Source organism: Naegleria fowleri (genome assembly GCF_008403515.1).
Source record: "Naegleria fowleri strain ATCC 30894 chromosome Unknown tig30, whole genome shotgun sequence".
Classification (NCBI taxonomy): domain Eukaryota; phylum Heterolobosea; class Eutetramitea; order Acrasida; family Naegleriidae; genus Naegleria; species Naegleria fowleri.
In genome coordinates, this window is record NW_025407962.1 from 1 (window position 1) to 13,679 (window position 13,679).

The 13,679-nt window shown below is 38.5% G+C and overlaps 5 protein-coding genes across 5 annotated transcripts; 3 read left to right on the forward strand and 2 right to left on the reverse strand.

The window, feature by feature from the left end:
- Positions 1-2,173, reverse strand: FDP41_002573 (uncharacterized protein; the record flags this gene model as incomplete). The annotated part of the gene is made up of 1 exon (XM_044705782.1): positions 1-2,173. A coding segment is annotated over one exon (2,173 nt), but the record flags the coding sequence as incomplete, so codon positions are not given.
- A 146-nt stretch (positions 2,174-2,319) lies between these two features.
- FDP41_002574 (uncharacterized protein) lies at positions 2,320-5,277 on the reverse strand (the record flags this gene model as incomplete). Its single annotated transcript, XM_044705783.1, has 1 exon — positions 2,320-5,277. One exon carries the CDS (start codon positions 5,275-5,277, stop codon positions 2,320-2,322), a length of 2,958 nt encoding a protein of 985 aa, XP_044562772.1.
- A 1,560-nt stretch (positions 5,278-6,837) lies between these two features.
- FDP41_002575 (uncharacterized protein) lies at positions 6,838-7,310 on the forward strand (the record flags this gene model as incomplete). The annotated part of the gene is made up of 2 exons (XM_044705784.1): positions 6,838-6,855; positions 6,915-7,310. 2 exons carry the CDS (start codon positions 6,838-6,840, stop codon positions 7,308-7,310), a joined length of 414 nt encoding a protein of 137 aa, XP_044562773.1.
- Positions 7,311-9,671: 2,361 nt separating this feature from the next.
- On the forward strand, positions 9,672-11,009 carry FDP41_002576 (uncharacterized protein; the record flags this gene model as incomplete). The annotated part of the gene is made up of 1 exon (XM_044705785.1): positions 9,672-11,009. One exon carries the CDS (start codon positions 9,672-9,674, stop codon positions 11,007-11,009), a length of 1,338 nt encoding a protein of 445 aa, XP_044562774.1.
- A 608-nt stretch (positions 11,010-11,617) lies between these two features.
- On the forward strand, positions 11,618-12,226 carry FDP41_002577 (uncharacterized protein; the record flags this gene model as incomplete). Its single annotated transcript, XM_044705786.1, has 1 exon — positions 11,618-12,226. One exon carries the CDS (start codon positions 11,618-11,620, stop codon positions 12,224-12,226), a length of 609 nt encoding a protein of 202 aa, XP_044562775.1.
- Positions 12,227-13,679: the final 1,453 nt, after the last annotated feature.

The window sequence follows — 13,679 nt, forward strand, 5'->3', positions numbered from 1 at the left end:
CCAAACCCAAACCCAGGCCCAAACCCAACCCAAGCAAACCCAAACCCAAACCCAAACCCAAACCCAAACCCAAACCCAAACCCAAACCCAAACCCAAACCCAAACCCAAACCCAAACCCAAACCCAAGCCCAAACCCAAACCCAAACCCAAACCCAAACCCAAACCCAAACCCAAACCCAAACCCAAACCCAAACCCAAACCCAAACCCAAACCCAAACCCAAACCCAAACCCAAACCCAAACCCAAACCCAAACCCAAACCCAAGCCCAAACCCAAACCCAAACCCAAACCCAAACCCAAACCCAAACCCAAACCCAAACCCAAACCCAAACCCAGGCCCAGGCCCAGGCCCAAACCCAGGCCCAGGCCCAGGCCCAGGCCCAGGCCCAAACCCAGGCCCAGGCCCAGGCCCAGGCCCAGGCCCAGGCCCAGGCCCAGGCCCAGGCCCAGGCCCAGGCCCAAACCCAGGCCCAGGCCCAGGCCCAGGCCCAGGCCCAGGCCCAGGCCCAGGCCCAGGCCCAGGCCCAGGCCCAGGCCCAGGCCCAGGCCCAGGCCCAGGCCCAGGCCCAGGCCCAGGCCCAGGCCCAGGCCCAGGCCCAGGCCCAGGCCCAGGCCCAGGCCCAGGCCCCCAGACCCAGGCCCAGGCCCAGGCCCAGGCCCAGGCCCAGGCCCAGGCCCAGGCCCAGGCCCAGGCCCAGGCCCAGGCCCAGGCCCAGGCCCAGGCCCCAGGCCCAGGCCCAGGCCCAGGCCCAGGCCCAGGCCCAGGCCCAGGCCCAGGCCCAGGCCCAGGCCCAAACCCAGGCCCAGGCCCAGGCCCAGGCCCAAACCCAAACCCAAACCCAAACCCAAACCCAAACCCAAACCCAAACCCAAACCCAAACCCAAACCCAAACCCAAACCCAAACCCAAACCCAAACCCAAACCCAAACCCAAACCCAAACCCAAACCCAAACCCAAACCCAAACCCAAACCCAAACCCAAACCCAAACCCAAACCCAAACCCAAACCCAAACCCAAACCCAAACCCAAACCCAAACCCAAACCCAAACCCAAACCCAAACCCAAACCCAAACCCAAACCCAAACCCAAACCCAAACCCAAACCCAAACCCAAACCCAAACCCAAACCCAAACCCAAACCCAAACCCAAACCCAAACCCAAACCCAAACCCAAACCCAAACCCAAACCCAAACCCAAACCCAAACCCAAACCCAAACCCAAACCCAAACCCAAACCCAAACCCAAACCCAAACCCAAACCCAAACCCAAACCCAAACCCAAACCCAAACCCAAACCCAAACCCAAACCCAAACCCAAACCCAAACCCAAACCCAAACCCAAACCCAAACCCAAACCCAAACCCAAACCCAAACCCAAACCCAAACCCAAACCCAAACCCAAACCCAAACCCAAACCCAAACCCAAACCCAAACCCAAACCCAAACCCAAACCCAAACCCAAACCCAAACCCAAACCCAAACCCAAACCCAAACCCAAACCCAAACCCAAACCCAAACCCAAACCCAAACCCAAACCCAAACCCAAACCCAAACCCAAACCCAAACCCAAACCCAAACCCAAACCCAAACCCAAACCCAAACCCAAACCCAAACCCAAACCCAAACCCAAACCCAAACCCAAACCCAAACCCAAACCCAAACCCAAACCCAAACCCAAACCCAAACCCAAACCCAAACCCAAACCCAAACCCAAACCCAAACCCAAACCCAAACCCAAACCCAAACCCAAACCCAAACCCAAACCCAAACCCAAACCCAAACCCAAACCCAAACCCAAACCCAAACCCAAACCCAAACCCAAACCCAAACCCAAACCCAAACCCAAACCCAAACCCAAACCCAAACCCAAACCCAAACCCAAACCCAAACCCAAACCCAAACCCAAACCCAAACCCAAACCCAAACCCAAACCCAAACCCAAACCCAAACCCAAACCCAAACCCAAACCCAAACCCAAACCCAAACCCAAACCCAAACCCAAACCCAAACCCAAACCCAAACCCAAACCCAAACCCAAACCCAAACCCAAACCCAAACCCAAACCCAAACCCAAACCCAAACCCAAACCCAAACCCAAACCCAAACCCAAACCCAAACCCAAACCCAAACCCAAACCCAAACGTGAAAATTTTTTCTTTCTTGTGTACGACATATCAGAACAAATAACCGAGCAAGATCCTATCGTTATAGGTCCTAAGACAACTAAATATGTTGTTTATTTGATAATTACAAATTCTTGGGCTCACTGAATGGGCGATATTCCCAAACCCAAACCCAAATTTTGTTCTTCTTGTGTACTCAATCAAAAAACACCTTCATTTGATTTTCAATTTCTTCTCTATTTCTGTAAAGAATGCCATGTTCTTTAACTTTCTTCACAGATTGTTCAGAGGAGGTTGTACCTGATTCGTAAATATAGTGCCAAGTAAATTGAACACCGCCATATGTAACTGATTTTAAAATATTTCCATCTTCGACAATCTGTAACTCATGTTTTTTAGGTTTCAAATATAGTTGTACATCCTTATCATTTCTTTTTGTCATAACCTTTTCAATTTTTCCATCATCAACAATTGCATGAAAAATCAATTCAAGCAAGGAAAATAGATATTTCTTTGGTAGCTCTAATGTCGTGGTTTTGGCTATATTTGTTTCATCAATTATATATTGTTGGGTTATAAGATTATCAAGGTCAGTCTTTGAACATTTGAAATCTTTGCAATAATGAGAGTCAATAGTAGAAATTGTGGTCTGTTTTAAAAATATTTCTACTACTTCATCACCATACATAATAATAGCATAATCAAAACAGGGAAAATTTTCAGACTCTGGAATAAATAGTACTCCTGTTCCTCTTGGATAATTTCTCTTATTAAAAATATCTATATATTTCAAACTAAAGCTCTGGTGTGTATTAATTTCATATGATAGAGATGCAGAAAGTGATTCCAAATTGCTCATGTGTGTTATAAAGAATTTGGCAAAATGATTTCCAATATGGTATTCTTGGGTGATCAAACACCGTTCAAACAAAGCACCCTTTTCTGATCCTGAGATATTTTTAGGTATGATATGTCTTGGAATATTGCTGCAATAATATTGGAACAAACATCGCTTGGCAGGCTCATTTACAATAAAAAGTTTTCCATCGTGATCTTTGTACATTAAACCCTGATCGTAAACAATACCTCCAACATCAGTGGGTCTTCCCTTATAGAGACCTAGAGTAAAAAGACCTTCTAGTGTTTGGAGAAAGAGTTTCTTTTCCTCCTCATCCAGCTTTTTATCCAATACACGCAATCTACGGCTATATTCGTCCTTCGTTAAAGTGATAAATTGATTAAAATCTTCATCCGTACCCTTTTTACCTTGCAGAAAAGAGGCCAATTTTCTCAAATCTCTAGGAATTCTTCCTGTCACATAGTCTATTCTTTTCTCCTTTGGATCTAAATCAAAGTCTTCAATAAGTGTGTTAAATTCTTTTTCTGTTGGAGGAACAATTCTAACTATTTTTAAACTCTCTCCTCCAGGCAAATGATCTTCAAAAGAACTATGAGCACTTCCACAATATATGGTCATTGTATGTATGCCTCTCGTAGCGGCTGTCCATCTTGTAAAGTCTTGGAAATAAGGTTTACTAGCAAAAATCTTGCCATCGTTGTCAAGTCTGAACAACTCATTATGTTCGTCAAACAAATAGAACACTCGTTGATCTTCTGCAACATATTTGCTCAAATATGAAACAATATCATCTGATTCCTCCAATTTTGAAATAACGTCCCGAGAAAGAATGTCACTATTCAATGATAAAAACAATCCAAGCAAATACTTGTTGGCACCAGGAATGTTACCAATAATGTAACGGCGCCTCCAAGAACCACAAGTTGGAACATAGAGTACTGGAATTGAATTCACAAAGGCATAGGCAGCAATGAGATATAATGTATATGATTTTGAAACTCCATGAGGACCTGAGAAAACAAATCCTTCTGCACCAGCAACAACCTTTTTCAGTATATCAAACCGCTGACGAGTCAAAAGATATTTAGCTGTTGGATCAAAGTTTTTTGGAACTAAATCGCCATACTCTTGAAAGATAGGGAGTTGAATATTTGTACCAATTAGTTTTTCCAGTTTTTCCATGTTGGTTGGATCATGTAAATTACGGAGGTAATCATATTTGGGATTTGTTCTTTCCTTTCTTAATTGTTCAGATATTTCGCCTTCTAACCGATGCTTCCAACGATCAAGCAATTCGGATGATATCTCAATAAAATTACCTCTTATCAACTCGACAACCCATTCAGCAACAGCTTTACAAGTGGATTCTGGTACTAAAGCAAAGTCCTTGTTGCTTGTTATGACATTTGTGGCATATTGAATTTCTCTTTCAATAGAAAAATGTTCATTTCTCTTCTTAATAATATCCTCGGCAATCTTTGAAAGAGATCTCCCATCAAATTTCGCATCGTACAAAGGCTGTACTTGTTCTATGGTTAATCCGGCTCCTCCTTTTGATTCGGATTCGCATAATGCAGCCTTTGTTTGTTCTGCATTCCATAGACCAAAAAGTTTGGGCATCAAGGCATCATTGACCCAATTTACCACGCTTGAACAAGTATCAGAAAGGCGAAGTTCAATCATCCCATTCTTGTCCTTGAACTTGTCTTGTAACAAAGAAATAGCAGCTAGCCTTCCGACCTCTTTGATGTTATGAACAATGTTATCAAGAGAGTTTCCTTTGAAACCAGCGTCAACGAGAGGTTTGACATCATCAACGGTCAATGAGGCTCCACATTCACCTTTCTTCATACAAAGGATAGAAGCAACTTCTTCCTTTGTCCACTCATCGTAATTAGTGAAGGAGAGAACTATTGTGGACACTACTTGAATGGGAGAGTTATTATTAGCTGTTGGTTGTGGTGCTGCACTGATTGATTTTTGGTTGGGATCATCAGAAACAGTTGGTTGTTCTACATGGTTGTGCTCAGCACCACTTCCATTTCCTCCCAGTCCGTTAGAAGAAGAAAGACTTTTTGTTGTTACTTCATCTTTTGCCAACAAGGAAGATAAATGGAAAGAGCGTACCGAAGTGTTCCTTGTATGATGATGATTGGACAAAGATTTCCAGAGCGAGAGGTTAGAGGCTGAACCAAGTGTATCAACACCAAAAACTACACCTCTGAAAAACCGAGAGAAAGAGAGTGTTGATGAGGCTTGTTTACCACTAAATAAATGGCGAGCAGCGTTTTTCATCACGTCAAAATATTTTTTTTAAAAATTCAGATGAAAAGAACAATTATCCTAGCTCGAGAATTTAAATAATGAAGCTCCCAAGCATATCCTCGAGAAAAATTACCTGCACTATGAGCCAACTTTCGTGATGGTGGTAGCTGGATGCACTACCAGCCAAAAGGCTTCATAGCAACCAACCTCCACACAAAAAAATGTTGATCCAATATGTGATCCAGAACAAAATCTCTAATTACAAGCCTAAAATACCAAATTGCGTGAACGAACCCCTTTACAGTCATAAATTATTTACACTACAGGATTTCAATAAATTCTAATCATGCAAAAAAACCGATGTTGGTTGTTCAAGAGAAGCAAATACTCTCATTGTCTGTAAAAGATCAAGAATTCTCCCTATTGGCGGGAGGGAGCACCCCGTACCAACCAACCCTGTGGAAGTGGTATAAATGCCCACTGGTGGTACAGATTTTTTAGTTGAAGCATCCTAAGCTGAGGTTTCGTTTCAATCTTATCAATCACATCAAAGGATAAAGATTTAAACTCAAGTTGTATAACTCGTAAAGAATCTGTTTATTCGTTGAACTCGCGGAAACAACCTTTTTCAGGCGAAGGAGAATATATTGCATAGCTAGTTCGCTTATTAAGAGAGGTCAATGGGAATTCAACTAAACACACTCCTATGGAGGAACTTGATTAGTGTCTATGTGACGAGGTTCTGAGGTGCTCTCGTTTACAAGAATATTTAGTGGCATTATTTTTCATTACCTTGGAGGTACATTCAGAGTTGATTTTCTTCATTATTACACTTTAATGGGAAAGTATGCGATGAAAACAAGTAGTTCAGTAGTATTTTTAAAATCAAACAAACTTGTTTGATTTTCTTCATTAATACAACACCATGGAATTTCATCTCTCAAATTTTTGTATGCAAACACTACTATGGAGCAGTCTTTAACACGAGAAGGTTTGAAATTGTTTCATTTGCTTAATTTCGTATTGTTAACTTGTTGTTGATATTGCAAAGTCTTTAAAGCCGACATAAAAAAATGCCAAGACAACGCCAGCCAAAATCACATCATCAAAGAATATCAACACAAAGGAAAGCAATTTTTTACTGGAGGCAATTCCGTACAGAAGAAGCAACAGCTTTTCAACTCTTTCTCACTAAAACAGGGTTACAATCCGATCATTGTGGTGAATTATGCAACTCTCATGGAAGTAAATTCTATGCGTTCAAAAAAGAAATAGGACATAAATCGTCTCGGGATTGTGATAGGAATAATGTTGAGTGATGAGAACAATCTTGTTTGTGATCATGATCATACCAACCACAACAAAAAAAGCAAGGTTGAGAAAAATTGTTGTGGAATTTATCTGCAAGATTATGAACAATATTTGTTCAACGACAAAATTTATGATTGCACAAACCAAGTGATAGGAATACCGATCAATAACCGAATTTACTCAACCGAATGTAATTTAATAGTCAAAAAACAAGGATCAAAATGTAATGCATGTAAAACTCTTTCAAGAAAGTTAGGTAAATGGAACAAAATCATACATATGAAGACTTGTGTTCGAGTAAGTTCCGAGGGCGAGACCATCTTCAACATCCAACAATCATTGACAACCATATCAAGGATTTACGAAGTGAATTACAATCAATGAAAAGCGTGTCAGTTACTGAATTGGAAGTATATGAAAAATTGTTCAATATTATTGAACAATTTGCTCAACATCAAAATCTCTCGTTTTATGTAACAAGATTACATGACGAACTCTATCGTAAAATGCATCCTCAAACAACAAAACCATATCCTCCTGAGGTTGCTTATTATTGGGAATCTATACGTTTCCATTCATCTGAACGAGTGTTACAGCTTCTAAAAGGGAATAATAACAACAGCAATATTCATGTTCCTCATCCGGATTCCCTTAAGAATTGGTCAGGCCCACCTATTTATGTTCACCTATACACTGACGAAATTATTAAGAAACTAGTCACAACCACCACTATAGAACAACATGGATCATGATATATTGTAACCCGTTAGACCATGCTTGTCTTATGGTCAAATGGCTATGTTTTTGGATTAGATTCAGGTCCGGTTACACATACACAATTTTTACAAGAAAATTATTCTTCAGATAATTTTGCAAAGAACGCCACACAACTAGAAACAAATACAAGAATCAGTCATCCATTGAAGGATATTTATTGAGAAAATTTCTTACATCAACATCAATTTATGGAGACCCAATCCATTCAGGAACACAAACTCATACGATGAACAGTAGTCACATTCCACATAATCAATCAATACAATTCATATTTACACACTCTCCACAACATCCTCCATCAATATGTACTCAATAATTAACTCTCCAATTCAATAATCAAAAATTAAATTGAAAATAAAAATTTCACTCCTCATGATGCATACTATTGAATGAACTCTAATCAATAAACTCTACAAATTTCAATATTATTAGTAAATATCACTATCTCTCACATATATCATCAATGAATATTAGTGATAATCCTCCATTGAAAAATGATGTGAAAAAGAATTATAAAATGAATCAGTGGAGTGCCACATTAGAGAGAAGCAATCACAAATGCAACAATTCACATAAATGAATCACTCTCGTCTTTATGAACATTTTGATATCTAATAATCATCACTTGATTCGTCTTGAAATAGAGCTAGTCTTATCTCATTCAAAAATGTCATCCAAACATATTAAAATAATCATGACACACTCTAACATTTGGTGATCACAATAATATCAATATTCTTCAACAATAAATTTTTAAATAAATATTTTTCATTTCCAAAAAAATTCAATTATCTCCGACAAGCATGACGATATCCTTAGAATGGTCAAAATGTCATCAAACTTGATACACTCATATAACATACCTTTTTCTATCACTAGAATTAATTTCAAATCTTAACTCAATACTTAATCTTAATTCTAATAAAAATCAATCATTTCAACAAACTGCATAATGCTTTCATTCAATAATGGGAATGATTCAATGCATATATTCAGTGGCAATATTGTTGAAATGATAAGTGTTACAAACTGATCAAGTTTCATGATAATTTGTCAAGTAAAAATTCCGACATGACCCTCCTTACTATTGGCATATCAAGTCGACACAATTTGACCATGACGATGAGCTTTTCCTCCACAGAAAAGAACCAAGCTTTGTACAAATGTTGGAAATACTAATAAACACTCGTAGTGACAATTTCAAGCTCCAAATATGTCTACTTCATACTCTGAATGTTCATCAAAGCTTCTCTCTCCGAATGATATTAATATTGTTGCTAGAGTCCATACAATCATCTCCTATCATTTGATGATTCCTTTCAACAAGTAAATATCGTGATGACAGCCAAAACATCCAATTTATATTTGAACTTGAATTACCCAATAATGATAGTTTATCCTTCTCCATGTCAGGCATTGGATCCTTAGACCTTAATAGAACTTGGCATCCATATACTAACTCCTTTTGGAATAATTATTCACTCAAACCCTTCCAACAAAGACTACTATTTGCCCATTTACACAAAGCAGAAATTCTTAGAGACTTTGGTAAAGATTATCCAAATTGCCACATATGCAATTCCAAGGCCAATTTGGACCATGTTTTTATTTCTCGCGACATGTGTGGTCCTGAAATCAAATTATTATACTCCAAATGGGACGATAGTTCTCTCAAATTCAATTGTTATTTCCTTTTTAATAATTATCCTAAAATATTTATTAGTCCAAACCCCCTAATACTCTGTAATGTTTTGTGGACCCTCCCAGATACTCAAATACCCAACCTTAAAAATTTACCAAAAATTTACCAAAATTGGCCTGAAATTCAAAAAATTCTCACCTTACTAGTTGGTAAATGTCACACCAAATACTATGAAAACTTAAGATTCAAAAAACCAGTTCAAAACAATCCCCAATCCTCACGGATTTATCAGCACCATTAATGGTGCTAACAATAAACAAATTAGATTTTTTTCAACGTCCCACCCTGCTAATTTCAATCTTGTAATTAAGGGTTTGACGTTTTGATTTTGAAATATCACTGCCTCAATAATTGTTATGATCAAGTATTGGCCACATTCATTCGAATTCACATCATCAATAGACGCGGTCTTAGTGATGAAGCAAGAATGCAGTGGAATTAGAGTTCTTGCTTGAAACAAAATTGCGACCCTTGAGATCCTTGGTACTCGAAACAAGTTTTAGCAGTTCCATATTTTAGAGAGGGGATGGCTCATGTTTCTCTCAATGGGAATATTTACAGTATTTTATTTGATGGAGAAAAGAAGGATTTTCGAATTTATTAATTGAATTTAAATGATTTAGAATACTATGAAATGCCATCTCCGGTCCGACATGATGAAAATGGGAAGAAAAAATTGGAACATGGAAAGAGTGTTGAAGTTATATTTGCCAGTGTGATTGATCATGATATTTACATCTTGGCATGCTATATGATATATGGTGTACTTCCATCACCTTCTGCACTCCTTTTCGAAATTTCTTTTTTGGAAGATTTTGAGAGTTCGATGGAAGGTTTTTTAACTCAATCATACACACCAAATTGTGAACTCATTGATGAATCAAGTCAATACTATTGCATATCCTGCACTCCGTTGATAGGTGATTCTCAAAGAAAATGTTTGTATTTAATTGGTGGAAACGATTATCATGGAGACTTTCGAAACAATGGAAATGATGTCCTCAGTTGCTTCAGTCTCTCAAAGACTGGAGAAAGTGAAAAGAAAGTTTTTTGCTATAGAAGTGAACGGAGAAATCCTGCAATTCAAAGTGCTGCCGTTTGGTTGGAATGGTTCGCCTTATTGTTTTACACAGGTTATGAACGACTTTGTAATGATGTTAGAGTCGGAGGAGCTTCATCTCAGCAATTATTTAGACGACATTGGGATGTTGCACTTTGGAGAAGAACAAATTGCATGGAACAATATCGAGAAGGTAAAAGAAATGTTTACAATGCTTGGAATAGTGATAGAAGAAAAGAAGAGTACGCTTCAACCAAAAAAGATATTTCAACTTTTAGGAATGGTCGTGAATCTAAACGAGAAGACATTAACGATGTCCTTAAATACGATCCAGAAAATTCAAACAAGAATCAAAGTTGTTCTAAGTGCAAGTCGAAGGAAAGAGGAGATTACGGCGAGAGATATGTACAAAATTGCCGGTATTGTGATCGCTTACTTGGATTGTTTTCAGCCTGCACAGGTCATGCTGAATCCTATTTATTCGTTTGTGTTGAGTTATGCGAATCGATTTGGATGGGATATTGCGTTTGTGTTAGAAAATCACCAAGTAATTCACAACCTTCAATGGATATTAGCCAATCTAATCCTTTGGAATGGAAAGGTGTTTCAAATCCCAAGTTTGATCAATTATTTTTGGTCAGATGCATCTTCAACTGGATATGGAGCGTATTTCAAAGAGAAAGGTCTAAGGATTCAAGGAATGTGGTCAGAACAAAAGAAAGATCATATAAATGTATTGGAAGTAAGAGCTATCTGGAAAGATATATTAACATGGAAGGATATTCTAAAAGGAAGACATTTAATTATTTATACGGAATCAAAGGTAGCTTTAAGCTCGATCCGGAAAGGAAGTTGCAAAAGCCCTATCATGAACAGATTAATTCAATCAATTTGGAGAATTATATTCGATAACAATATTCATCTGTTGTCGTTGGAGTGGCTACCATCAGAACACAACCAAATCGCAGACAGTTTGAGCAGACAGATCACCCAAAAAACAGATCCGACAGATTGGGAAGTAGTTCAGCAGACTTGCAACCAAGTGCAGCAGCACTTGAATGTATCGATTGGGAACGATCGTTTTGCGTCACATCACAATTACAAAGTGATACCATACACCACACGCTATCAGTTGAGCAGGGAGGACAAAGCAGACGCTTTTTCAACTTTGTGGACAGAACCATTAATCAACTGGTATTGCATCCCGTTCAACCTGGTAGGGCGAGTCATGCTTCATTGTATGGAATCCAAAGCTCAGATGATTCTAATTCACCCAGTCTGGAAAACAAGATGGTGGTGGCCTCTAATCCAAAAATTCCAAGTTTCATTTGTGTAGAGATGAATGGAAGTGATTTCGCTCCTTCTGTGAGCGGAAACGTCGAACCCTGGAAGAAATCAACGAGAGTGGTAGCCAGTTTGATAGACTTTCGATGAGCAGATTAAAAGAAGTGGCTATAGTTATCATCTCCCATAAAAATGAACAGTCTACAAGTTTAAATTATGACAGGTATTGGAATAGAATGATTGATTTTGCAATTGAATATGGATATTCACCTCCACCCTCGGAAGAACTGGTTCTTGTTTTCCTAACTAATATGTTCCTTGATACCCCGTCAGGTTATAATTGTAGAGCTGCACTTTTTGCCATTAAGAATATGTGCAAATTATTCGGTTTTAGAGATCTCACAGAGCATTATCAAGTGACAGATTTAATTAAGGGAATGTGCAATCTATCACCTGTGGCACAAAGACGGAACAGATCTCCATGGTCTATTGAATTCATAGAAAGATGGATCCAATCAGGCCTTCGATTTGTGGACTACAGGAATTACGTTTTATATACAACTATTATGATTATTGATTTGAGAACAATGTTTCGTGGATCAGAGTTAGGAGGTATTATGAAGGAAGATATAGATTTCGTCACATGTCTTGTTATAGGTATGAGAATATTGGTAAGACATATTAAGAACAGGAAGGAAGGACGTACTGCATGTGTAGAGACAACTGGAAACAGTTTGTGCCCTTTGAGGTGGATTAATAAGTTAATGTCTGTTCGACCATCTGGTCCTTATCTATTTGCAGGAATAGTGTTCGGATGGAGACAACAGATATATCATATATTCTGAAACAAGTGGCAAAATGGACTCATGTGGAGGGTAATTTTTCATCTCATTCGTTGAGAATAGGAGGAGCTTCGGAAGCAAGTTTTGCTGGTTTTTCAGAAGCAGCAATCAAGGCAATTGGCGATTGGAATTCGGTCGACAGATATTTTCGATCTGAATTCTCAGGTTCACGTAACGTGTCCCAACAGCTTGATTTTTAGCTAATAGGACTCATAATTCTTCGATTTTACTCGTTGGATCGTTAAATTGTTAGTAAGACCTCAGATTTACGTCAGTTTAGAAGGATCCAACGATAAAATCGACATTGTAATACCTGAGAAAAATAACTTTTAAAAAATAGCATCATTTGCCATTACCATTGTCATCCACACACTCATGGAAAATATCATCACAAAATTCCCTTTCAGCCTTCTAAAAAAGCTCCCACGCTCCCACCCTAAAAACTGGAATTCAGATCGAAAAATTTGCCAAAAGGTAAGTGTTACAATTAAGGTTATAGAGCACACTTGGTGTGTTCTGGTTTAAAAGTGCAAGGGATGGCACCTTGTTATGATTAACGTGGTTGTTTGTGGGATTTTCTGCATATTTTGTCAATTAACTTTATTCAGCTTGATAATCGTAGTGACATTTACCAACTAAACTAGTAAGGTGAGAATTATTTGGATTTCAGGCCAATTTTGGTAAATTTTTGGTAAATTTTTAAGGTTGGGTATTTGAGTGTCTCGAATCATTACTCCGTCATGGTGGATGATGAAAACTTTTCTTCTATCACAGTATCTTGATTCTTGATAATCGTTGAGGATGCATCTTATTGAATAAAGTTAATTGACAAAATATGCAGACGGATTTACCAGCACCAATGGTGCTAACAATAAACTAATTAGATTGAGCTGTGTTCATCAATTTTTCCAGTATTCCCCCTGAATTTTATAACGCAGCATTTCCTGAACCCGGTTTTGTTTTACTTTGTTTTCCGCTGAAAACTATATTTTATAAATTCTCTAGTAAGATGGAATTTTATTGTTTGTTGTAAATATCAAAATTGGTTGAGCAATATCTATTTAATTTTTCAATCATATTATTTCATTAGTGTTATGAAGTCGATGCAAATCTTATTTATTCACATCCAATCTAGTATACGCGAAATGTGACATATGCGACGTAGAATAAATAATCCGTTCTATCAACCAATTGATTTTACAACAAAATTAGGAATAATAATTATTTGAAATATTCACCAATTCTCTCACAGGTCTAGCAAGAAAGAACTTGTGAGATTTCACCTTAAGGCGTCAGACACGTCAACACTTCTTTCCAAACATTAATTTCCATAATTGAAAATTTTCTAAATTTATGAATGCATCATGCGCTTTGTAGTGAGCACAGCAAACAACACTTGTAACAACAACGCCATTCTCAATGATGATTCTTAATGATGATGAACAAGAGGAATACA